The following is a 27987-nucleotide window of genomic DNA, read 5'->3' on the forward strand; positions in this document are numbered from 1 at the left end:
TTATATTATATATATATATATATATATACCAAAACATTATTTATAATTTAAAATTTTTATTTATTTTTCAAAAAAATACTATTATCTAAAAATTTGGGGATTTGGGTCCCCGCGAGGAACCCATATCTCCTTGGACACTATTGCACCAAAAAACAATGACGACCAAGAAGACATAGTTATTCTCCTTTCATTAGAAAATTATACACCCAACAAAATGAGTCGCTAGAATCAAAGTAACTCTGGCCACCGGATTCCTCCACCTTCAAAACCCAGTAAACCCAAGAGCAGGAGGAGAACCCGGTTAAAGAATTGTGTGTCCCATCGTCGACCACTGCCACCACCATTGATGCATATGCATCAATAAACCCCAAGAGCAGGAGGACCGGGTTTAAGAATTGTAGGTCCCATCACGGACAACCACCACCATTGATGTCAAAACAGAAGCTATTAATACGTGTGCATCAATGGAGGCTTCTGGACATGAAAGACTAAAGAGACATCAGACCGGGGTGGCTGGTCATGTTTGGATACCAAATATATGGGTGCAGAAAGATCTTCTGAAGGATTGGATTAATAGTTCGACTTTCAATTCATCACTTATTCCCAACGGACTAATATTTGTGTGTGGCACTAATCGAAGAGAATCGACGAACGAATTTTGGTAGATTGAGGATAGAAAATAGGCGTTAAATCTTTTCTTTGTACGACTTAAGCTTCAACTTTTGATCTAATAATCACAGTGTTTCTTCAATTTCATTGTTTGTTAATACAAAAAAGCAAATTAAAGATATATTATGTTGTTGATATCTCTGTGTTCTTGCTTTCAGATTGGAATACTGGACACTTAATGATATAGACGAGTAGCTTCCGGTTCTCGTTGAGTTTTGACATTAATCCCGATGAACAAATGCTTTGCAAATCATTGCTGAATTAATGGCCATTGCCTTCTCATTCTCTTTTTTTTTCCTTGTTTTAATTTTCTTTAAACAGTGTCTTCTTTTTAAAGGTAGTTTTGACATTTTAAACAGATAACTGACAATTGATTAACAGCAAAGGCCAACTTGACACTTTTTTAAAGTGTAAGTACTACAGTGACACATTTGAAAGTTCACATACTAATTTCACACTACCCCCAAAGTTCAGGATAAATTTATTATACCACCGGACAATTGGAAAATATTAAAAATGATAAAACACTAAGATACGAAACAGCACATGTACCATATATCACGGCAAATATGAATGTATTTAATGGTATTTATATGCCACATGACAACATATATTAATGTCACATGGCATTTGGATACACCACATGGAAATATATTAAATGCCACAGCATTTACACGCGTCAGGCATTTTATTGTATTCAAAGTTCGAACGCAACATTTTACTTTTTATCTTAAAAAGGCATTCTTTTGAATGTTTTGCCAAACATAACTCACGTAAAAAAAATACACGTGCTATTATCTACTTTCGTACTTTTGAAATATATCCAAACATGGCCTAAATCTTCTGTTCGTGTTTTTCTGCCATCATTAAGCCAGGAAAGTTGGTCACGTCCAACAACGAAGAGAGGCAGACTTTTTCAACCACCATATAGAAGACTGGATTTCATTTGAAGAAACCCTGTCGTTTCCGAGTTCAACCACAAGAGTTGGGTGAAAAAACTAACGGAAAAAATTGGAAAGAAGAACAAAATGCAAAAAGGAAAAGCATCGTTTCTAAGAGTGGACGCTTTCTCGTGTCCATAACCTAACCTATAACCAAATCGGTCAGTTAAGTTACGAGACCAAATACATGTACAGAGAGCACCATAGTTTCCGTAAAAACAAAAAGCAATCTTCGGGCGTCGATCACTCCCCGCAAGTGTTGCCTCCGGACCCATGATTCCCGAATCTCCTCCCCCATAAAAACCTCCGAAGTAACAAATAATCAAAGATGGATAACACTATCGGCACCAGATTCACATCTCCATGAGTTTGAAGAAGCTTTGTAGGTTTATATCTTCTCTTTGCCAAGGCTACAAGGGACAAAGGTCAACTTTAAGGAAAGAAAGTGCTGCAATTAGCCAAAAAAAAGATGAAAGTTAAAGAAAACAAAAGTAACTGTCGTCAAGGATTAAACACCAAAATAGTAAGAGCTAACACATTCATATATGTAAAATGGACCTCCCCAAATGTTTTACCAAAAATACAATAAAACAAAAAGCAAAAATAAACATTCAATATTCACAATAAGACTAATGAGAAAAGAGTTTTATTTTATGTAGAACCAAAAATGGAAAAAGTACCTAGTTTATACAATTATATTATATACAAACCTCAAGCTACAAAATAATATCAAGTCTAAATGTCACTTCGCAAAAAATATCACCAATATGTCGGTTGAAATTGCTTGGAGTTGGATCTAGGGATGTCAATGAGTTGAGCTCAGCACAGGTTACACAACTTTTTTTATTGTATTAATATCAAACAAGCGGAAGCAACTATAGACCATGTACACCCATCTTATATAAAGGACTACAATTTCTGTCAAAATGTATCCCTGTCAAAAAAACCGTTAGTCTATCCCTCTGAACTCCTTGTGCACAGAATTATGCCCAGAAGCCTGGCCCAGCCCAGCCCAGTTGAACAGTTTGGTGACCCAGCAACCTCGTTACTATCCTGGAGTGGGTCAACCTCTAACCTGTTATTTAACAAAAAAAATATATGTTGATTCAGTCGACAACCTGTTGTCCTGGACTACTGACCAATCCACAGGTTACCAGTTTTTGTATTTTTAGAAATTCTTATAATAATGAATTAACGATGGCACAAGTTCACACAATGACCCAAATGGTTGAACCATTGATCCATTGACATGAAGAGAAAAGCAGTTCAACCTATGGTCTGGGTTTTAAATCACTGACCTCAAGTTCAAACCCAACCTGAAGGCACATGAAACCAAATGCAAATGGTTCCAATCTGTCATCATCATCATCATCATCTAAGCCTTATCCCAACTATATGGCATCAGCTACATGAATCCTGCTCAACCATTCCATTCTGTTCAGTGCCATATCCATTGTTAAATTATAGGCCTGCAAATCATTTGCCGCTACTTCAAGCTATATCCTTTTTCGTCAGCCCCTAGCTATACTAGTGAAAGCTTTACAAATCCCTCAACATCATTATATCACCTGTTATAAGTTTCATGTTGTGTATTCATGAATGTTTGTGGCATAGGCTCTTCTAGTGAAATTTTCATGCCATTGTAAATATCTGTCATTTCTAGACCATTTGCCAATCTCTCCACCCAATGGATATTAGCAACCATTTTCTCGCATAGGCTCAGCACCTTCCACATATTAATTCTAATCTCCCAAGGACCATTTTGCTTGTTATTGATCCAAGCTTGTTATTAGCAATCTTTAAGCCTTGGATTAATGCCATCAATTCTTCTTTTATGGAATCCCTCACACCAATAGACCCCAAGAAGAGGCTAATCATGTATCCATTGGCATCCCCGAAAATAACCCCTAGACCTGAATTTCCAGGATTGCTTAGGCTGCAACCATCAAAATTCAGTTTAATTTGAATATTCATAGGTGGGATCCATATCATAGAAACAGAGTCTCTCAATGAGCATGAGTTGGCAACCACCTGCCACCGATCTAAAAACATCATTAATGGAGAAATACCTAGAGACATCCAATGATTTCACCCAGTGAGTAACCATATTGAGATATTTTCAATGAAAGTCTCCATTCAAAGGCTTTTGTCGAGGAAGATTCCTGAACCTCTCTCACCAAATGGACTATAGCACCACAGCCGTAGTACACCTCACCTCCATAAGATATTTGATCTTTTAACTTGCTGGGGAGAAAAAAGCTACCCATAAATAAGCTACTAATGTCTGAATTGTGCAAGTCTTGTGTCTTCCTTCTCAACATGAACCGTCATTCTCTCTTTTCTCCATCTTTTGTCTTTTTTCTATATTTCTATTGTATTCTAATAATTCTCTGTTACAGCTTCTCAAGATATTCCAGTTAACATCTCATCTGACTTTCAACAAGGCTTTAATTCACTCATTAGAATCCTTAAAACAATCTAAGTTTTCCTATTTTCTTTTAATTCCCTTGATTTTAATTTTTCCTAGTTGTTTTCTCTTTGGGGAACTTCATCTTTCTGTGCAAGATTAAATCATATCCCTCTCAAATTCAGTCTCCCTCATTTATACTATATTATAACTTATTCTATCAGGTTTCAATTCAAAGATCCAACTAAAACCCTAATTCTTAGAAATTTCAGGTTCTCTCATGGAGGATTTTCATTCTTATTTTAGACAGAGGTAGTATAGGTATTTTTAAAATGATGTGGCAAGCCAAGACAGGCCAGAAAGGAAATAAGCACTTGAAATAAGCCCAAAATTTGAACTTATCAAATAAGTGCTTCTCAGAATAAGCACTAATTTCAGGCTTATTTCCCAAATGCAAATAAGTGCTTATTGGTGTATCCCGGCCCAAAATAAGTGTTTATTTGAATAAGCACTTATTTTTAAGCACTCCCAAAAACCCAAATAGTTCAGTCCGCCCATCTCTTGTAAAACCTGCTACATCAATCTCCATGTCTTGTAAGAAAAAAACCAACAACAACACAACACTAACAAGTAGATGGAAAGGAAAACAAAACCATGACTTAAGGATTTCAATAAGTCACGTTCAGTACAGCCTTGCCTCAACCCAAATTCAACCTTGAAGAAGGTTAGATCAGGTTCACTTAACGAGAACTGAGTCAACTGATCCTAGATCCTGTTAAGTCTGCTCCAAACCTATCCACCAGATAGGTTCAGATCAAGGTAGATTTAGTGTGTAACCCAAACCATAGGTGGCCCTAGTTGGACCACATGTAATAAATGTCAAATATCATACTTCCTACTTTTACTGCTTAATGACATCACTAAGGGACTACCAGACTAGCAGAGATAAAACAATGTTTCACAGCGTAGAGGCATTACACTAGGCATCCCACTACTTGGATGTAAGAGGTATGGTTCAGAGCAAAGTGTAAACCTGCTCAAGAGGAGGAGAGAAGAGTTCTTGTTTTCTTGTTTATTTTTTATGAAAGATGTCTTGTACTAAGAAGAATGGGGATGCACGATGCTAGCTGAAAGGGGATCCTGACAAAGTAGCATGAGGCATATGAGGTGTATGCCTCTAGTACGTCTCATACAAAAGGCATTTGAGACATACACCTCAAGTAGGAAGTCCAAATCTGGCTAGTAACATTGTGCTAGTCACATAGCACCTAACAAAAGCAAAATTGGACATCTGTCTACAACACGTAGAATGCTTCTGCTGCTGCTTGTGTGAAATGGAGGCTCAGCCATTAACCAGTAAGAATCCTCTCACTCTTTCCCATTCACATTGTCTTCTTCATTTACCTTACAATGCAAAGTCCAAACACAAATCCTCCCTTCTCTTGCACAACAAAAATTGATTCCCCAAACTGAAATACCTTCTCTCTTTCCCTCTTCTCTTAATTCCTTGTTATTGGAATCATCGTTTCAGGACTGAATCTCCAAAGTCAGATAGAATTCAAACTCCAACACTTCGACATTTGCACAAACTTGTTGATTTGTATTTCAATTCTATGGGATGTATTTGTAGTCGTATGAGACTACTAACAGCCCAAGCTTTAGTGTGTAATCAACAGAAACTGAGAAGATGAGAGGAGAAAATGAGAGGAGAAAGAGAGAAGAGGAGAAGAAGAATTTGAAGGAGGGGTTTTTAGAAAAGGAGAGGATGTTTTATCTGCTGCCCCCCTCTTTCTATTTATATTAATTCTTAAATAAAGATGACTGCTGGCAAAAATAAAAGACTAACAACTAATTGTAAACTGACTCAAATAACTAATTGTAGACTGACACTAACAATTGACTATATAAGAGTACAATAAAGTGGTGGGGACCACATCAGTTGTCCTCCCCCTCAAGTTGGGAATAGATGTTTGTCATTCCCAGCTTACATAGATCTGCTTCTAACTTCCTCTTTGAAACTACCTTGGTGAGAAGATCGGCAAGCAGCATGTTGGAGCTGATATATGGAAAGCATACTTCTTGAGATGCAACCCTTTCCCTAATAAAATGTCCATCTACTTCAATATGCTTAGTTCTATTATATTGTACTGGATTATGAGCTATATTAATAGCAGTCTGATTATCACAGTACAACATTAGAGGGTTCTCATAGGCATACCCAATTCATCAAACAATGATTTCAACCATAGTATTTCAGCCACACCATTTGCCATGGACCGATATTCAACTTCAGCACTGGAACGAGAAACAACATTTTGTTTCTTGCTCCTCCAAGAAAGAAGGTTACCTCCTACAAAAGCACAATATCTAGAGGTAGACCTTCTATCATCAACAAAATCGGCCCAATCTACACTTGTATAAACTTCTATCTTCATGTGATTATTATCCTTAAATAGTACACCTCTGCCTGGACACCTCTTTAAATATGCCAATATCCTCTCAACATCAAGTAGATGTGTAGTTCTAGGAGAGTGCATATACTGACTAACAACAATGACTGCATAGTTGATGTCTGGTCGTGTGAGACAGATAGAGGAGTTTTCCAACTAATCGTTGGAACATAGCTTTATCTTCAAAAGGCTCTCCACCTTCTGCACTGATACTGTGATTCTGTTCGATATGTGTGTCAGCTAGCTTAACACCCAACTTTCCTGTTTCCTCCAACAAATCAAGGACATACTTCCTTTGAGAAACAAAGATTCCAGCTTGGACCAAGCTACCTCAATACCCAAGAAATATCGTAGCTCTCCCAGGTCTTTTACCTCAAACTCTTGATGGAGAAATTGCATAAGAGACTCAATTTCACTATTATCACTCCCTGTCACTACAATGTCATCCATATATACAACAAATAAAGTTAAGGAAGAATCCACCTTCTTAATAAACAAAGTGTGATCTGACTGAGCCTACACATAGCCAAACTTTCTAAGGGCTTGTCTGAATCTATCAAACCAAACTCTAGGGGACTGTTTTATTCCATACAAAGCTTTATTCAGTCGTCAAACCTTCTTACCTGTCTCTATACTATAAAAATCAAGAGGCAACCGCATGTACACTTCTTACAGGTCTCCATTGAGGAAGGCATTTTTGACATCCATTTGGAACAAGGGCCAAGAGTAACTGGCTGCAAGAGATAATAACACTCTGATAGTGGTCATTTTTGCCACTGGTGCGAAAGTCTCCAAGTAGTCTATACCATAAGTCTGAGTAAAACCCTTTGCAACTAACTGAGCCTTATACCTTTCAATAAAACCATCAACATTATGTTTTACAGTAAACATCCATCTACATCCAACTGGTTTCTTCCCTTTAGGTTGATCAACTAGCTCCCAGGTATTATTTCTCAGAATGGCATCCATTTCTACCTTCATTGCATCCTTTCACTCAGGAATTGACAGGACTTCTTGCACTGTTTTGAGAATGAGAATGAGAATATCAATAATGGATGCAAGAAAGGACTTGTAAGTGGGAGACAGATGATCATAAGACAAGAACTGTGAGATACAATGGGTTGTGGATGAGATGCAACAACATTTGCCTTTACGAACTGTAATGGGAAGGTCAAGATTATTCAATGGAGGTGAGAGCTCAAAAGATGGAGAAGGCTCAACAGCAAAAGGCTCATCTGTAATGGGAGATGAAAGAGATGTGGTTCCTAGATATGGATCCTCAAAAGGGATTGGAGCTGGCCTGGACTGTTGATGACCAAAATCAACCTGCCTCCACCATCTTTGACAAACTCTCAAATCCCAGCATTTTTTGCAGCCCCCTCCCCCATTACACCCCTCTTCACACAATGGAACAGGTAAAGGGACTTCTGATGTGTTAACCCCAACCTCACTACTCTCCCCCTGAGAAGAAACCCTAGAGTAATAAGGTACATCCACAAAGAAAGTAACATCCATGGATACAAATCTCTTTCCCGAAGTAGATTCATAACAACAGTATCCCTTTTGAGTTTGTGCATAACCAAGGAAAATACATTTCGAGGCTTTATGATCAAATTTGGAACGGTAAGGGCCAAGAATTTGCACAAAGCAGGTACAACCAAAGGTTTTAAGAGGGACAGAGAATAACTCTTTATTAGAGCCCTCTTAGGGCCTTTTTGTTTAAGGGCGAGAAATAAAAGGGTGAATGGAGGTTTCGTGTCGAGAACCCGTGAGGAGATTCGATTGATGAGATACACAACTGTGAGAATAGCATCTCCCCAAAAATGTATAGGCACATTGGAGTTAAATATGATACTTCTAGTTACTTCCAATACATGCCTATTCTCTCTCAGCCACCCATTCTGCTGAGGGGTATGAGGGCAAGTACTCTGATGGATAATCCCATGGTCAAGAAAATAAGATGCTAGTGATGTTTTAAAGTACTCTTTCACATTATCGGATCTGAAATTTTTTATTTTTACCCCAAATTTGGTTAAAATCATCTGATGAAAGATTTAGGTCAAGGTAGGAACCTCATTTCAATAACGCATCAAGTAGACCCAAGAAAATCGGGTGTAGTCATCAACAAACAACAAGAAGTATCTGTACCCCTCCCCCATAGCAGTGATGTGATAAGGTCCCCAACATCGTTATGCGCAACATCAAAAGGAATACAACTTCTCTTATTACTCAATGAATAGGTTGTTCTACAATGCTTTGCAAGTTCACTACTTTCACACTTCAACCTGAACATCTGGATAGATTCAAATAAACTAGGAAACAAGCTTTTCAAAGACCTAAAGGATAAATGATCGAAGCGGCTATGCCAAATCGTAACTTGACCAACAGATTGAGAAACAAAAAACCCCCTGACTTCACTACCTTCCCATTGTGAACTTCCTCCAAGCAGATAGATCCCATTTGTCTCACGGCCAGTCCCAATCACCTTCCTTGTCTCCAAATCCTGAAAAACACATCGATCAGGAAAAAAGGTTATTGAGCAAATCTGGTTTTTAGTAATGCTGCTAACTGAAAGTAAATTAGTGCTAAGTTTAGGAACATGCAGAACAGAAGACAGGGAAATGAGACAACTTGATGTCTCCCTTGCCAGAAATGGAAACAAGTGAACCATCAAGAATAGACACCTTGTCTCTACCAAAGGATAAGTGATAGGTAGTAAATAGTGAGGGCAAGCCAGTCATATGATCAGATGCACCTGAGTCTATTGCCCAACAATGTTCAGTGCTACCTGGAACTGAAGCATAATAAGCTGAGGCCCATGTACTTGAATGAGCAAATGCTGAGGTGGGAGGAGATGATGTTGTAACTAGCTGAGATGATGATGTTGAATTACCAACCTCTTTTTCCAACTGAGTCAAGGCAGCTCAAACAGCAGCTAGAGTGTCTAATGATGTTGCTCTTGTGCCTGATGAAGATGCACAATTAGTAGTAGTAACAACCATATTAGCATTCTCCCTTTTGTTTCTGAGTTTTGCTAAAACTAGATGATGATGTAGCTTCCAACAGGTTTCTTGCAATGTTCACATATTAGGTCCCTCTTGTCTTCCTTCTTCATCTCTCTCTCCTTACCCCCCCCCCCCCAAACTTGGGTTTAGTTGTTGCCAAGGCTGATTCAAGTGGCGGATGCTGTAACATAACTTTCCTTCTATTCTCTTCACTGTGCACTAGAGAGTAAACTTGTGAAAAGGTCACACTATCTCTTGTTAGAAGTTGTCTCAAAATGTCATACTCATAATTCAGACCAGCTAGAAACTCAAATACCCTATTAGTTTCAACCTGCTTTTTGTAAGTCTGTACATCCTTCTAACTTTCCCACTCAATTGTTTCTAAGTGATCAATTTCATGCCACATGGATTTCAAGGTTGAAAAATAAAAAGAGACTAGCTTCTTTCCTTGTTTAAGGTTATTTACCTTACATTTTAGCTCATAAGCCCTAGCAACATTAAGGGGTTGGGAGTAGGTTTCTTTCATGACATCCCAAATTTCCTTGGTTGTTTTTGCCCATAAATAATTTTGGCTGATATGTGACTGCATGGAGTTACACAGCAGCACAGCCATGTCATAACCAAATAGTTCTCCTTAAACCATTTGGTATACATTTGGTCCTCCTTGGCTGGTTCCTTTACATCACCTAGCAAATAACTTAGCTTTCCTTTACCCCCCAATAGCCATCATGGCTGATAGGGCCCACTCTAAGTAGTTTGATCCATCAAATTTTACAGTGGTAATCTGAAAACTATTCTCAGGTATGCTAGCAACACCACCAGCCCCTAAAAAGCTTTCCCCTTCTCTTAAACTCCATTCTTTGTCAAGAAAAGGTTAAAGAATGCCTCTTGTATTACTGAGACTAGGTAATTACACCCAGAATTTGCTAACAGCCGAACCTAAGGTCAAGAAAAATACTTTTTTATCACTAAGACTAGGTAACCTCACCCAGAATTTGTTAACAGCCGAACCTACTTTACCCTTCTAGGTTGGCAATCCACCCAGGAAAAAAAAAATCTGATAACCTTCCAAAGAACCAAAAAATAACTTAGAGCGCAAGGCTGAAACTGAACTAACTGCAACCCTTGGCAACAATCAAGAAACTAGAGTCTTAAACCTAGAACCAGTCAAAGGTCAAGAAACAAGCCAAGAACTCAATCAATAGCTAGAGAAAAAAGAAAAAAAAAAAGGAGAAGAAGAAGAAGAAGAAGAAAAGGTGGAATCTCTCAGCCGCACCTCCTAAAGTAACCAGAAAAACTATTCTTTTAATGCATCAATCACAAAGAACAGTTCAGGAGAAAAAATCTCTCAGCCAAACCTCTTGAAATAACCAGAAAAGGGTGTTTTCTTCAGGAAATTTCTCAGCCGCACCTCTTAAAATAACCAGAAAAGGTGTTCCTTTTAATAGATCAATATCAAAACTTAACTTACTTCAGTAAAACTGGCCGCAACCTTCAAAATCAAGTCTGAACCCCAATCTTGAAGGTTCTTCCTTCTGCTTGACTCTTCCTGATTGCTGGTCATCCTCTAATGCTTAGCCGCATACTGCCAACAATCTCCAAGATTCAGCCGATGATCTTGTTTTGCTGGAAACTTTTCAATTCTAGGAAATTCTTATGCAGCCGGCCATATTAGACTACCATAAGATTTCCTAGGTTGGCTCTGATACCATGTAGTCGTATGAGACTACTCACAGCCCAAGCTTTAGCGTATAATCAACAAGAAACTGAGAAGATGAGAGTAGAAAATGACTGCATGAGAGGAGAAAGAGAAGAGGAGAAGAATAACTCGAAGGAGTTTTTAGAAAAGGAGAGGATGCTTTATCTTCTGCCCCCCTCTTTCTAATTATATTAATTCTTAAATAAAGATAAGATTACTTACATGGCAAAAATAAAATACTAATAAAAGATTAATAACTAATTGTAGACTGACTCAAATAACTAATTGTAGACTGACACTAACAATTGACTGTATACAAGTACAATAAAGTGATGGAGACCACATCAGTTGTCTCTACAGTATTCAAATGACCATATAGAAGTGATCATAGCATATCCTGACTCGATAATAGGCCTTGGAGCCAGAGGAAAGGTCGGCATAGTTTTCAAGGCGCCAAGGCAAGGCTAGGCAACAGGGGTGCCTTGTTGCCTAGGCGACAGATTTTTTTAAGTGAAAAATACATATCCTGGGTAGTTCCCTAGGTTCCATAACCATTTTTCCTTAATAACTATCCATAATTTTCATAAGAAAATTATAAACTTCATGTTTATGTCTAGAAAATCAACATATTTATGAGAAGAAAAAGAAGAAAGAAAAGAAATTTCAAAAAATATGGGGACTGAACCCCTATTTTCGTGTTGATTAGACTTCAACATAAAATAAATGTTTGTGTTGATTAAAAGAAATGTCTTGATTAGACTTCAAATTCTGAAGTCTTTGAGGGTTCAATACAGAAGTTAGCAATGTTTGTGTTGATTAAACCCTAACAAATAAGAAAAAAATAAAAAGAAATTAGTTTATAAACACAAAAAATGAATATTTTTGTTTAATAATGTCTATTTTATAATTGTAATCTTAAAAAAGTAACAATATAAAAGTATTTTATAAGACAGTATACAAAACTGCTAGGCGACTGGGCAAGGTGAGCCTCCAAGGGCGCCTTGTCGCTTAGGAGTCGTCGCCTCGACAACTATGAAGGTCGGTAACTGATAAGAGATCATCTTGGCTGCAGAACCCTAGTGAGGAGACTGATTTTGCTTTTCTCCCTGGCCCTAGTGAGAAAGAAGACCGAAGAAAAAACACAGAGAGAGAGAGAATAAAAAAGAAGGAAAAAGAAAAAAAAAATCTAACAAAAACAACTACAGCAAAGAACAAAAGCATCATGTCCAGTCCAACCTTTTTTCATGGGTGAATTTTGCAGTTTCCAACCACTGGCTCAACACCAAGAAATTCTCTTTGTTTGCCATTCTTATTCTTCACCAGGACCAGCTGAGCTCTGTCTTCTGCAAGTATCAATCACACTCTTCATCTCTTCCTAGTTTCATCTTGTTTCATATGTGGTTTTTTCCCCTTCTTTTAGCTATTTCTTTAAAATTTGTGTGCTCTGTCCGTCTGTATCTATATCTGACTGTTGGCTTAGGTTTTATTTTCAAGAGTGAAAAGCATAGAGGCTTAATGAAGGGACTAACAGCTCAGCCTTTAGCTCGCACAAGCACCCATTGCACCAGCATTTTCACATGTTGTAAACAGGTGTCCAACTCTCCTTTTAGGCATTATGCGACTGGTGCAATGTTAAAAGCATATCTGAACTGTCCATCAGGTACCTCCAGGCGTACACCTCCAATGCCTTTTAAAACATTGGGCTAAATTACAAGAGCACATCAAAAGGAAGGTTGAATGATGGATGAAGGACCATAGGAGATTAAATTCATGCCTTGAAGCTAGGAATGCAATTATGCAAATGAACAAGATCACATTCTAATGCATGCAAAATGGAGAAAACAAGGGCAATGATGATAGGAATGTTTTCATGCTGATGCAGAACACCGATACAGAAGTTAAAGGACAATAGACAAAAAAAGGGAAAAAACTGAGGGTCAGAAACCAATGCAATCAGCACCAAAAAATCTCATAATGAACTGAAGCCTGCAGGCATAAGAGGAAGCACAGGCTTTGCTAGATGATGCAGCAGCAAAGATTCCATTTTTTGCTTTAATTTCATTTGGTTTCCTGAGCACCCAAAACAAATTGAGAAACATCATCTAAGAGTCCCTCTTGACTTGATAATGATAAAAAAGGCCCCACTTGCTTTGATCTTTTTGATGAATGACCACTTGCTTTGATCTTTAGTCTCTAATTTATGCCAGAACTCTTTTAATTAAGGTACTTGGGTTCTTTAAGCCATTAACTTTTTTTTCTTTCAGAAATCTTTAAGCTTTCATGTAGGCCATATTCCAGTTAGAAGCCATAAACGATGAAGTGCAGATTATCAAGTTTAGGTAGGAATCAGAATCAAGATTATTTTTCCATTTAAGAAAAGAAATAACCAGCAAGAATAACAATATTAAAAATCAACAAAAATTAGTGACATTGTTTGAGCTAACCTTTCCGATACTATGAAGTATAAAAACTGCAACTTCATATTTTTGTTGACATCATGAATTTGGTTTTCTTTTCTGCTGGCTTAAGAATTTGGAAAGAGCACATTAAACTCTCATCAACGCTCATCATTGCACCAGCATTATCAAATTCACCACAGTAATTAGGAGCTGAGAATATTGTAACAAGTTGCCTGTCAGCAAAGAATTCATAACCATCCTCCACAACCTGGAAAGACAAAAAGGGCAAGAGAAATAAAAGAAATAAATAAAAAGCATGAATCACATAAAACAAGCAGAGAAGGTATAAAAGTCTAAGATGTGGAGAGATTGTTGGACACCCAAAAGGTCTTTATATGTTCTTCTTGCCACCCTCTATGTACATGGAAATTTCAGCTTAAAACACCTTGACATGTTTTAACAGCTCTTGTAACTCAGGGAAAATGCAAAAATCAAAGTGAGACATAGAATTATTGTGAATTTGATAAATGAACCTTGGTCTATTCAAAAAAAAAAAATCCCCCATCCAGCAGACACTTTGTATCAGACACAAGGTTCCTCCACATGGCAGAAATAGGGTCTTTTTATGAGTAATGGATTTATTAATAACTATTACTATCATAATCATCATCATTATTAAAAGGTGAAATTTATTAACAAAAATGAACAAAACCCAAAGATTGTATATCCATACACAAAAATCAAGAGGGATCAAGAGCAAATAACCTGATGTGCACGGCAGACAAGGTCCAAATCATGTTTCATCAAGAATTCTGCCACTTTATCAGGGCCAAAAGTGTATGAAACTCCTCTATCATTCATTCCCCATCCCTTAACATCTCTACCAGGATCTGACCAGAGCAAGTCACAGAGAAGACCAGTGTCAGGAACATCAGTTGGACGGGTCAAGCTTTTAATTTGATCCAAGTTTGTCAGATCTGGGGAAAGTCCACCATGCATGCATAATATTTTGTCATCTATAAGAGCTGCCACAGGGAGGCAGTTAAAACATTCTGTGAAGTGTTTCCAAAGCCTCACATTAAACCGGCGTTTACATTCATCATAAAATCCATATATCCGATTAATAGATGCACACTCATGGTTGCCTCTTAAAAGAAAGAAGTTCTCTGGGTATTTAATCTTGTAGGCCAGTAAAAGGCATATTGTTTCCAAACTCTGCTTGCCACGATCCACGTAATCCCCCAAAAATAAATAATTGGCTTCAGGAGGTAAACTACCATACTCAAAAAGCCTTAAAAGATCACCGTATTGGCCATGAATATCACCTAAAAATCCAGAAGCAATCAGAAGAAAAGGTTAGAAAGCTCAATTTCCATGGCATTATCACCATTTACTTATCCAGTACAGGTGGAGATTTCAAAGATATAACAAACAAAGAAATCAAATTCTGAGAAACCTTGAATTATATTCTTAGTGTCACATATGATTTGAATTGTTGGAATTCTTATAGTTATTAACACCAAATTTAGCCATTTTATCATATAACCAGAGTGCATCTTAAGTGATAATACTTCTTACCTCTATGGGCTACTTTACCAAAGGTGATGCCATACTAGTGAAGTCCGAGGTGGGTATACTATTTCTTTATTTTTTGTTAACAAGGTGGTTATACAGAATAATGAGTAGGTAATTGAACCTATCCCACATGAGCCTGTTACTTTCTTCAATATGAATCTAGGAGACATATTCAAGAAACATAGTAAACTAATATTTTAATAACAATCCTCTAAAACGGCATCGAGTAAACTAAAGTCATCTCAACTGAGCCTTAATCTCAATTTCTTGGGTTAGATAAAGAAATCTTTTTTTCCTTTTTTATTTAGATTTGATCAGTTTCGATAACAAATTTTAAATGTTTCAAAATGTTTTTTACCAGCAAAAAATAAGTTTTATTTCATTAAACAGTAAAGACGGTGCTCAGTACATGATGAACACAGAAATGTCAAACCCTTTCCTCAAGAGCAAATGTTTTCTTGTAACTCCTTGTTTAGCTAAGGAGTCAGCAAACCCACTTCCAGTCCTTCTGATCCACTTATTCTGTTTTGAGATGTTTTATCTGTTAAATTTCTATATATTCATAGGAAGTGTACTTTAGCTGTTCATATGTTAGCCCAAAAATCTAAACATTTTGAGGATGTCTGTTATTGGTGGAATTATCCACCAGACTGGTTGGAACCTTATGTGTAGTCTATTTGTTTAGTTAATGCATTGTTTTGCTCATCTAAAAAAAAGGCATGCCCAGTTTCTCTAATGATGCAATGTCAGACAAGTATACCAAAGAAAAGATACGTGTGCTCCAACATAATCATCCTCCCCCTCTCCAGTTCAAAAGAAAACATTTACTAACAATGATACAAAACTGAAATACAATGAGGAAGGACATGTCAACAATCCAAGAAGTAAAAAGAAGAAATTGTGAAAACCAACCCCTCTATTCCACTTTTCCCATAACCCGCTCACAACCCAATATGATTTTTTTTATATCTAAAAAATGTTCACCAACCTAGATGCATTTTTTTGATACTTAACACAACACAATACAACCCAATATGATTTTGTAAAATGGTCCTTTAACCTAGAAGGTTAGGTCCTGAGAACAAAGTCTGCTCAGTTGCTACTTCCCTTACCAGTGTATTTGCCGATGAATAAGCTGATCTCAGCACCCATCTGAATGAGATATTCAAAGAGATTGCCAGAGATCTAGCCTACCTAATGTTGTGTCACAGTTCCATGGACCTAGGCTATCTCCCCTTGTCCAGCTTATAATTACTTGAATGTCTTCTTCTACACAAAGATTGTCATAGACCAAAGACTGGTGCAGACATAGACCCTGCAGTAAAAAAAAGTTCTTCCTTGCTATATAATTACTTTAATTGCAAAACTGCATCCACCAAAGTTATAATTTGGTGAAGTTGACTGGTGGAGGGGCCCATACCTAAACTACTGGGGTTCTTGTGGAGGACAAAGCTGCATGCTACCAGTTCCTAATGATATCAGTGCTGACCATCAAGAATTCCTCCAAAGTTCTTACCCAATGAACTACCCTCACTAAGATTAGCTCAATCAAATGCTTTCAGAGATAGTTGTCTTGTAGAAAATTCTTGAGTTCCACTTTTCCCAAACAGACCAAAGGATACCAGCCCTCATGCACCTCCATAAAATATCCCCTCTTTCCTTGGGAAGGGAGAAGAAAGTAGAATGAAAAGGACTACCATCTACCAGCATCCTGCTGTGGGCTCATGTCACCCACCTGAAAACAAAGAAGAGAAAACCCCCAGGTATCAATTACAAAAGAAAGAAGATTAGAAAAATAGAAGGTGGTGGTTTCACAACATGCCTCGTAGAGAGCAAACATATTGGATGAAATGGCACCAAAATGGCCTTTGTTTTGAACTTTGAAGAACTTCATAGGCATTTACTTTCAGGTGTGTCACCTTCCAACGAAAAGCCTAAAGCTTAGGAGTAGCAGGTCCAAGGCAAATTACTTGAGCAGGGTAATCAAAGGAAGGATAGGGGTAGAGGCAGGGAAATTAGGAAAACAAAGGGAGGAAGGGGGTATGGAGCAGAAACTTGAAGAATGAGGTACTGATGTTCCCAAAGTTACGACAACTCTTATCCTACTATCAGGAATGACAGGATTTAGAAAAACTTCAGCAAGTCGATCTATAAGAAATACTACATGTCATGGTCACTGGGAAGAAAATATTCTTCTGATTGTCAAAGCTTTGCTTCTTCCACCAAAACTTGAACAGGTTAATGTTGACTGATATACCTTTACATGCTAAAATACCAGTGTCAAATGTAAGTGATATGACATCAGATCCTGCATTGACACTTCTAGAGTATACTTTATAGAATTAACAGTTTTTTATTCATAGCTGTTGGCTTTTATTAAGATCAAACAAAGAATGAGTTGCAAACAAAGCATGCCTAGCATCCCCATATTTAGCCTTGCTACACCCATCTAAACCTTTTTTATCAAAAAACACAATTTTCATTAAGAGAATAATAAACAGTGATTACAATGCAAGCAATCTGTTAGTAAGAGATAAACCCCCTTATCTCTCCCCAAGAAAAGTTTGCTTTATCTTACTTCTTACAATTGAGCCCAAAACAATTGATATCTCGCCACCCCTTGTTTGGCTAAAGTATCAACCAAGGAGTTAGCACTTCATTTAACCCAAATGTAACCATACATCCATGTCTATTGTCAGCCATTTGAATTTCTTCCTTCCATTGTTGTAACTCCATATTTTAATCTCCACACTTTGTAGCCAGCCCACCTAAACTTTTCTTTAGACTATTTCTTTTACTATTAACATTACATGCACAAATAATAATGCTCCTTTATAGCTCAGAGAATGACATCGACAGTTAGAACTTGGAGAACAAAGCTTGGCCGGAAAGGATGAAATTGTGAACAGTTCAACGAAGACTAGAGATCGAATATAGGTTCCATTTTCAAAACCAAACAGGAGATCGGCTTAAATGATGGCAATGTGGGGTACCTTGGAGGAGGGCATATCTACTATAAAAGTTATCAGGCCTAATAATAAACTTGAAGTATGAGGAGGGTGTTCTGGAGAGAGTGTGTTTTCTCTAAAAGTGTTTACTGAGTCATTTTGAGGGCTCAAAACCAACTTAGCATTGTCAGAATCTTGGATGAAGCAGGTCTGGTGGTGCTGAGTGACGCTAACAATTAGAACTCTCGAAGAGAGATGTTTTCTTTTCATCTTTGCCTTTGAACCAGAAGCCTTGAATGCTCTCAAACAGGGTCAGAGAATTATCAATGGACAAAGACCATTGCTCCATGGATGGGATCAGAGGGCTATAGACAATGGTGGATCTACCTTTTTGGAATCCCTATTTTGGTACATTGCCACTTTCAAGGAGTTAGGATTAGGAGCCTTTATGACTATAGATTAGTCAAGTGTTTTATCGAGGAACTTGGATTAACTTCGGTTGTTGATTTGAACTCAATCCCCAAGACAGATCCCCAATTTTGTGGTGCTGAAAGGGAAGGTTTTGCTGATCCGTATAGCGGTGAAGGGGTCTTAGGGGTGGGAGTTTGGTTCAAAGACTAATTCTACTTCTCCCTCATGACCTGGTAAGAGGATGGTGCAACGATAGCCGCTGTTCAAACCTCTCTTGCATCCACCGATGTCAGAGTGGGTTGGACGAGATAGGAGGCCACAAAGGGTTTGGGTGGTGGTTGACAAGTAGCGGCAGTGACATTTCAAGTGAGACAACACAGGCACAACCATAAGAGGGCCATCAAAAGGGCTTCCAAGGATGGAGCTATTGAGCAAGTGGTCAGAACAGAGGCTTGGGGAGATGGCTTAGTGACAGGTCTCCACAATTCGTCAGAAACATTGGCTGGTAACCTTTCATTGGTGCTAGTAACAATGGCTGTGAACGGTGTATATGTGGCACCTCTTGCATTTCAAATTCATTTTTAAATTTTGAAATGTCTACTAATCAATTTGAGACACAGGCAGAGTTGGCATATGGGAATGCAAGTCCAGAGAGGGTCAGGGTCAAGACCCGATTTTGATTCAAGGTCAAGCTGTGGGTACAGGATAGTGTGGGCCAAGTGTCTCTCTTGAGACCATGGCCCAAGTAAATCGTGTTGTTCTCATCAAATCAATTTGAAAGCAGCTCAAAAGTGATATCGACCCAAAGAAAAGTAGGACCCAATAACATATTGTTCACAACCTGAAAGTGCTAAGCTATTCAGAGAGGTGACAAGCAATTTGGACTTAATATTTCTTGTAGGCAATCTCATCTAAGGGAAGTGTTGCTCGCAGTCAAGAAGTTTAAGGAGGGTGGTTCTTTCAATAGAAATTTCCACCAATTGGTTGATGTTTCCCTAATGAATGCAGAGACTAGATTGTAGGGGAAGCAGGTGGTGTACATGAGGAAAGCCCAACTGCAACTTACACCCAGTTGCTAAGAGCATCTTTCTTGGAGGTGGGGTCAGGTGAGACTCCTGGAGCAAGTGTACTTCAGTCACAGTTCTAAAAATGCAATTCTCACTGCAAGTTGTATGAATTCCGTGATGAATATTTCATTTTGAGGTCTGTTTGGAGTTAGCTCGGATTTGTATTTTGTGTTTGTGGCCCTCGAAGGAGTGGTAGTCAGCCTAGACCTTTGTTTAGGGTATTAAGCTGTCGGATCTTTGTAGTGGGTGTTGTGATGGGAAAGTGTGCACCCAGTAGTTTTGTTCTTGCTCTATTGGGCCTGGTATGGTTTTAGCCCAGCTTTTTGGCTCTCCTAGATTTGTGTTGCTATTGGATGAACCAATACCTTCGTACTTTTTCCTTTTTCTTTTCTTTAATATATGCCTTACCTTTTCAAAATAGAATCCCATTATAGCATTTACTATTATAAACTATGTAAAGCAGTACATCTTAACAAATCATCTTATTCATAATTTCATACCCTTTATAGCATTTACTATTCATACATATATAGAATCCCATATATGTGTCTATTGGTATTCATATTTAGGCATCAGATCTTGTTCTTCACACATTCTTTGGAGATGAAACTCCAGTGGTTTTGTTTCAGAAAAAGGGATTTGGTTGTTTAATTTCCCCAAGTTCATTGAGCATGATAGATACAACTTTTCCAAGTAGAGCCATTGCACAAAAAGGGTCATTAACACATGAAACTCCCAATCCTTCTGTTCCAAGAAAAAGAGGTTTTCACCAACTGTAATTCTACTGGATCTTCCTCCCATCAGGGTTTAGTCTAATGCCACACATTAAAAGCCCTAAAATCCAACATCAAGTGTTAAAGATTTTTTTCTGTCATCTAGCTTTAAAGGGGAGGCTGGGAGGGGGAGAAAAGAACCAACAAATTAAATACCCAAAAGAAGTAAGAAAATAAGCAATAAAATGCCTTTGGGTCTTGACAAATATTGTCAGCTCTCCAAATCAATGAACAAACATAACAGGAATATCCTAAAAAACAAAGAAACTTCACTAATAACTAACGAACAAACTGTTAGGAACAACATGTATTGAAAGCCCACTTTCTGGATTAAGGGAGAGTATTCTTTGGGTTCTTGGGGGGTTCTAATTGAGGGGAGAAAAGCAGTGTGGAGCTAGCTCTTGCACTTTTTTAATCAATAACTTTGAAAATTTTCATTAATTAGAAAACTTTAGGATACAACAAGAAGTTGTGAAAGAAATCAGTTTAGTAAGCTGACCCTGGACAGAATTACAAATGCACCCAAAACATGTGTTCTTTGAACCCCTTTCTTTACTAAGCTATCTGCCGCAAATCTCCTAGTCCTAACCCATCCCACCTGGATTGACATGTTCCTTGACATCCATTTAAATCTTCAGAAATCATTCTTCAACTACCATGTCACCCCTTCCCCTTACTGCAACCATTTTATCACCGTTTTTTAGTCTCCCTTGATGATCAGTCTGTTAATACCCAACTCTTTAGCCTTCTCAACCCCATATGCTGCAGCTAGAAACTTTGCCCTTGCCACATCACCCTCTCCACAGGACCGGAGTACAGAGCAATAATGAGTCCATTTCCATCTCTAATGACCCCCCCCCAATGCCTGAAGGGCCTGGGTTACCCACACAACTCCCATCAAAGTTCAGCTTCTTCCAACCATCTATTGGAGGAGACCAAGCCTCAAAAAACTTTTGTCTTGTAGATGATGAAGCAGCAATAAGTCCCCAAACCCTGAAAAAGTCTTCAATCTTAAAAGTTGATAACAGCTTCAAGCTTTTAACCCAATGCGCCACCCTCAATGTTATTGTTTCAACTAAAGCTTCCTTGCATTTTTCTTTTCCTTCAAATATTCTATCATTTCTTTCCTCCCAAACAATCCAAAGTATTGCTGCTCTAGTACACCTCCATTTAATCTTACCCCTCCTTTTCATGCCACTGATACCATTAAGGCTGAATAAAGCTTCCACCTTGTCAAGAGAGGACCAACTGCACCCAAAAAGGGAAGTAAACCAATTCCAAATGAATCTGACAAAAGGGCAAGATATTAGAAGGTGGAAAGCAATCTCACCACTCAACTTACATAGGACACACCAGTTAGGGGACAAGCACCAATTTGGTCTTTTCCTTTGAAGTACATCAAAGGTATTAATACAATCATGAAATACTTCCCAATAAAAAAGCATTGATTTTAGGGGAGTAGGAGGGCACCAAATTTCTTTGACTGGGAAAGGAAGAGAAGATTTTGTGGCAACCCATGAATGAAAAAGGAATTTACAAGAAAACAACCCATCATAATTAGGACCCCAAATCCTAGAATCTGACCCACCTTTATTTATCAGAAACGATAACTTTCATTAGAGATAAATTAAACTGAAATACAGAAGTCAACCCTTCTTAGAAAAGGTTGATCCAATAAACATCAAACATTACAACACTGCCCAATAAAGTCTCCCCCTTACAATCCCTTGTTTTGCTAGGGCGTCAGCAAAACCATTTGTTGATCTCCTTACCCCACTTGAACCAAACACCCACCTCCCTTGTTATGCTTCCCTTATCAGCTGTCTATATTGCCAAATTCCCAGCTGCCCTGATTGCATCCACCCAATTACCAACTTGGAGTCTCCCTCTATCTCAATCTGTTGTAGCCCCAATTGTTTGGCCAGTTTTACACCTTGATGTAGTGCCAAGATTTATTTTTTTTATCAACAATGCAGTGCCAAGATTCCTGCTCTTAAGGAATCTCCATCTCCTACTAGACCTAAAAACAGAGCCATTATTTTGCCTTCATTATCTTTGAAAACACCTCCTATACCAGATGGGCCCGGATTACCTATAGAACTTCCATCAAAGTTCAATTTCACCCTTTGTTGTGTCAGTGGGGACCAAACTTCCTGTATCATAGCTTTGGAAGTAATAGTAGATGCCACAATAACCCAACTTCTATAAATGTCTTCAGTTGAGAAATCCTTAAAAAGATCATAGAATTTCAACCAATGGATAACCTTAGTAGTTACTCCTTCCACAACCTCTTCCTTGGATCTACAACTACCTTTGAAGATCCTATTGTTTCTTTCCTCTCACACTGACCACAATATAGCAGCTCTAGTGGCTCTCCACATAATCCTTCCATGAACCGTTGGTTGCCTACAAAATGCTGGATCAAAGAGGTTCACCACGCTCGAAGAGGGAATCCAACTACAGCCAAAGAGAGAAGAGAACCAAAACCAAATAAAGAACACAAAGGGACATGAGATTAGTAAATGTGAATTTGTCTCACCAAAACCCAAACAGAGACAACAAACATGGGGGGAGAGGCACATATTTGGCCTCTTTTTCTGCAATAAATCCAAGGTGTTGATTTTTTGGAGTGCCACTTCCCAGCAAAAGGCCTGAATTTTCGGGAGTACAGGGCTACCCCAGACCTCCTTTGAAGGAAAGTTCCCTACAAGGTTAAAGGTTAGAAGCAAAATGTTATAGAAAGAAGAGCAATTAAACAAAAAGAAAACAAAAGCGGAAAGTTTCCAAATTCTGCTATCTCTACAAGACTGATCAAGAAAAACTTCCCCTAACTGAGTGACCAAATCATCAACCATCCCTATTTCAAAATCCCTTAGACCTCTTCTCAAGCCCAAATCCTAGGAGTTATCAACAAGCACTGAAGAGATCACTTTTCTTTTGTTTTCAAACAAGGAATAAATAGAAGGAAATCCATCTCTAAGGGAGTTTTCACCAACCCAAACATCTTCCCAAAACAAGAATCTGGCCCACCTTCCCCCAAAAATACTTAATTCAGCAATCCTAACAGCTCAGACACTGCAAGAAGTTCAGACTCTCTAAGGTTCTTGTTAAATCCAAAGTTCCAATTCAACCCTGGAAGGTGAGATGGTTGACTTAGGAAATCTGAAATAGGCTTACCCTTGAACTTGGACAAATCACAAAGAGAAGGAATTTTTCTCACCCAAAGGAGTATCCCCAATCCACACATCCTCCTAAAATCTGATTTCACTACCAGAAGACAAGGCGTACCTGATATGATTTAGGAATGTAGGGAGAAAATCATGGATGGCCTTCCAGGGAGCAGCCAAGGTAGCCCTACATACTGTTCTCTCTTTTCTCATGATTAATAAAATATAACATGATAATCCATTATGATACTAAGAAAAGAACACAAACAACCCAGAAATGGTATAATAATAATACACAATAATAACAAAAAAGTAAATGTGAGGTGTCCAATGTCCAAAATTGTCAGATCCAACTAACTAACAGCACATGAAACAAAAACTTCAGCAAACTTTCCTACTACACCAAGATCTAGCCTCTCTAATTAAAAAGAATGATTTTTAACAATTAAAAATAATGATTTTACTTAAAACAATAAAAGAAATACTACAAACGAGAGGAGCATGACAATGCAATCTCATACATATACGACCAAATCATAAAAAGCCTTAACAAGGTAAGGCAAACAAGTACAAAGCTCATAACCTAAAAGGTCAAACGAATAAGAACAAAATTATGTCCACGAAGGGGGAAAACCTTGTACAGCTCAGACCCCCAATTCCCCTGCCTCACTAAAGCATCCACTTATGAGTTAAATGTTCTTTGGACCTATCTGGGCAGATATGTGCACTTTGAATCACAAAGGTCTAGCCCCTCTAATATAAATAAAATGCTATCCTAGCCTCCAATCACCTCTTCTCATCTAAATGATAACAATCCGAGTATCACCCTCCAACTCCACATGAGAAAATCTTATGAAAAACAGAAATAATCTTATAATTTACAATATAATTCATGATTTGATTCAATTAAACTTTCTCTACAATCTAAGATAAAGTATGATTTTCAGATCATTGCATTATGATCCATGTACAGCAAGTTACTATAAACAAGCATAACAACCATCTTACCAAATAGAAAAACAAAAGGAATGAATTCCAATCAAAAGATGAGCATGTACCAAAAAAAAAAACAAAACAAAAAACAAAAGAATCCAATACATCAGCAAAATGGGGAGAATTTCTTAATAGTCAATCAAGCATCAAAATAAGTTCTCATCTCATCATTGCATCCCAAAACACCATTTCAACACCTTTCTTTGGAAAGACCCCTTGAAAAAGGGTACAACTACAAATAAAGATTATGATTATGATTTATGTTCCCAGGAAAGCATTATATATGCAGACTTTTACATGCAAAATAATTAAGAAAGAAAACATTTTTAAAACTTAATTTTGAGAAATAATATACAATTAGTAATTTGATTTGAGAACGTCAGATCTTCCCTGCACATTAGTGCCAAGACAAACATTGCTAAATATTGAAAGGATAGTACCAAGACAAACACAAAATATATCACCGTACCAATTTGGAAAACCAATACATGTCACACAAAGCCTGCCAGAATATACCAACTTTCTAAGCATGGAACATATCAATATGAAATAGCGACCATTTGGTTCAACAAGTTTGATGGAAATGACAGGTTATATGGTACTGGACCAACACAGTATGTAAAAGGACTTTTTTTTCTGATAAGACCAAAAACTGACCTTATTCAATGGTTTAAGAGAACAATACGATGTGAACCCTTGCAAGGAGATTCCTTGTCTCAGACTTTAGCCATGGGGTGTAACTTCAGCAAGTCAAATGGTACTAGGTCAATACAGGGATAAAGAGATTACAAAGTGTCTCCATGTTTTGGAAATGGAACTAGGTTTCTTAATCTACATAAAAAGAGACAATGGTAATTTAATATTAAAATGTAAACTCTTGATGTAAAAACTATTGCAGAATTCATTAGCTAACTAAAATATGAGAATTCACGTCTAACTTTTTTATCTAAGAGAGTTTACATCATCATCATCAATGCCTTGTCCCAACTATATGGAGTCGCTACATGAATCCTGTTTTTTTTTTATATGTTCTGAAGGGCTACACAACGGGGTAGCCCATCCCCCAACCCAGGTGCAGGCGGGATCCAATCCCAAATCTCCCCTACGACCAGCAGGAGACATTACCAATCAGCTGGTTGGCACCTTGCTACATGAATCATGTTAAATTATTAGTGCTTAAACCATTTCTTACTACTTCAACCCATGTCCTTTTTGTTCTACTCTAGCTATTATAGCCCCTTCCACTTGTAACAAATCACTTCTTCTAATTGAAGCTGTTGATGGTCTTTGCACGCAACTAAACAATCTTGGCCTACTCTCTCATTTTATCACTTATTTAGCTACTCCTAGGTTTCTACGGATACCTTCATTCCTGATCCTATCCTTTCTAGTTTTTTCCACTCATCTAAGAGATATCAATGAACTATATGATATCCGTGTCAGATTTCTCATGCTTGATTTGATAGTTAATCTTTCCCAGAAGAAGAACGAATGAAGATAAGTTGATTAATAAAAGGAAGGAAAAAAGCAAACAAACTTCAAAAGAAAATTAAAAAAAAAAAAAAAACGAAAGAAAGAAAGAGAAATGCAAGCAATAATTATTCAGTCAAGGCATGCAGGATAAAATGCATTACCATTTGCAAAACCAATTTTTAAGCAAATTTCTGAAATTGTTATCTTTAAACCTATTTTCGGCACCAATGAAAAAATCAACCATCAAAGAGAACAATCATTATAAAAGTATAAACATCTCGCATAAAAAGAAAGTAGAAAAAAAAAGTAGTAAGCAACAATGGAAAGCAATCGAGAAAATGCACCGCAGATCTTGATCGGCGCTTCAAGCTCTAAGAGATTGGGTTGTTGGAGGAAGATTTCTCGGGAAGCAGAGCAAAGCTGCCGGATCTCGGCTTCCGATAGCTGAACCTGCTTACCCGGCCTGGCCGATCGCACCTCCAAAAGCCGATTTATGATATCGTCAAGAACTGCAGGGTCGATTCCCTGCCCTTGTAAGGCCATAGATAGATCTCCTCCTCCTCCTCCTAGTCTTCCTCTATCCAACCCGATATTTCAAAAAGCAGAGGACACAGAAACCCTACAAAGCGAAAACCAGGAGCCCCGAAAATCAAGAAAATAATAACAAAAAAAAAAAACAAAAACAAAAAGGAGGAGTCCGCTCTGTTTCAACACCTTTCAATTCTATTTTGGTTTTTTGTAATTTCATAATAAAAAGCATTTTCGAAAAGAAACAATTTTCGCTCTTTTTATGGTAAACTATGAGTTCGTAATAATTTTCGGTCAAAATATATAAGATTTGAATTGTAAAAGGTCAATGTATTAGGCATGATAGAAAAAACAGGATAGAAGCACTACAACTCTTATGTGGCAGATGAAATGTATCATTAGGGGTGTTCACATTAAGTATTAAATCGATCAAACCGTTCCGATTCAACCGAGTTGGTTCGTTTTTTAAAACCACTTATCAGATCGAATCAATCTTACATGTTTAAGTAATTATTAATTTGTTCCTATCCTATATGTTAAATATTAATATATTTTATTTGTGTTTTGTTTAAACTTTGGAAAAAAATTAATTATTTATGATAAAAATTAAAAGGTATCAATACAAAAATAATACAATGTTACAATATTTAATTCAGTTTTGTATAAATTCAAATATATATTGACAAAAAATCAGTTTTGCATAAAAAACTAATCGATTTAAATATATATTTTGATTTTGCATAAAAACTAAAAATAAATAAACTTAAATATAAATAAATATTTTAGTTTAAAATATATATAAAAACTAACTAAGTTGATAAACCAACCCATCATGTTTGAGCCGGTTTTGCTTTGGGGTCAGTCGGTTTCGGTTTAGTTAATAAGTTAACTGACTAGGTTGGGTCGGTTGAAGAAAATGACTCAAACCGACCTAACCCGACTCGTAAACACCCCTAGTATCCATTGCTATGAGATTTTATTATTAAACTAGCGGGACAGTGTGATGTATGGCTTTTCTAAACAATAGAAATACGTAAAAGTGTATACTTTTTTTATATTTTAAATAACTAATGATTATTTATATTTTATATATTATTTTTAATACTTTTTTACAATACAAAAATAATAATAACTAATTTTAGTTAGGGTTGTTCATCAAATCAATGAAACCGATTAACCTAACCTAATTCAACCCAAGTTGGTCAAATATTTTATAACATAGATTTAATTTTTTAATTAATTTTTAATAATACCACTATAATTTTTAAATTAAAATTTTAAGTTTAAATCTTTTGAAACAACCGACTAAATCGAAAATTGACCCAAAATGGTACAACCCAAATTGGCTAATTTTCACTAATGGTTAGTCAGTTTCAAGTGACCAACTCCCTAACTTGACCAAGTCAATTTAGTTGGCCAAACAACCTTCAATAAGAATGGCAATGGACCAGGAAGCCACTCACCATCCCCCATCCCCACCAA

At 37.3% G+C, this 27987-nt stretch overlaps 1 protein-coding gene across 4 annotated transcripts; it reads right to left on the reverse strand.

Moving 5' to 3' along the window:
- Positions 1–1581: 1581 nt before the first annotated feature.
- LOC148868811 (serine/threonine-protein phosphatase PP1) lies at positions 1582–26779 on the reverse strand. Of its 4 annotated transcripts, none has more exons than XR_016107032.1 (5): positions 26322–26779; positions 14336–14895; positions 13616–13838; positions 8889–8970; positions 1582–2020 (listed from the first exon to the last, which is right to left on the reverse strand). XR_016107032.1 is itself a non-coding variant. In XM_088968809.1 (4 exons), exons 1-3 carry the CDS (start codon positions 26518–26520, stop codon positions 13650–13652), a joined length of 948 nt encoding a protein of 315 aa, XP_088824935.1. In that variant the 5' UTR covers positions 26521–26779; the 3' UTR covers positions 1582–2020; positions 13616–13649. The 4 variants fall into 4 exon arrangements, 2 of the variants coding, with proteins under 2 accessions (XP_088824935.1, XP_088824934.1); XR_016107031.1 differs by having other exon boundaries at positions 1582–2058; XM_088968809.1 differs by lacking the exon at positions 8889–8970.
- Between the last annotated feature and the right edge of the window lie 1208 nt (positions 26780–27987).

Source organism: Nelumbo lutea, chromosome 2 (genome assembly GCF_056320005.1).
Source record: "Nelumbo lutea isolate HS-2025 chromosome 2, American lotus-T2T, whole genome shotgun sequence".
NCBI classification, from domain to species: Eukaryota; Viridiplantae; Streptophyta; class Magnoliopsida; order Proteales; family Nelumbonaceae; genus Nelumbo; species Nelumbo lutea.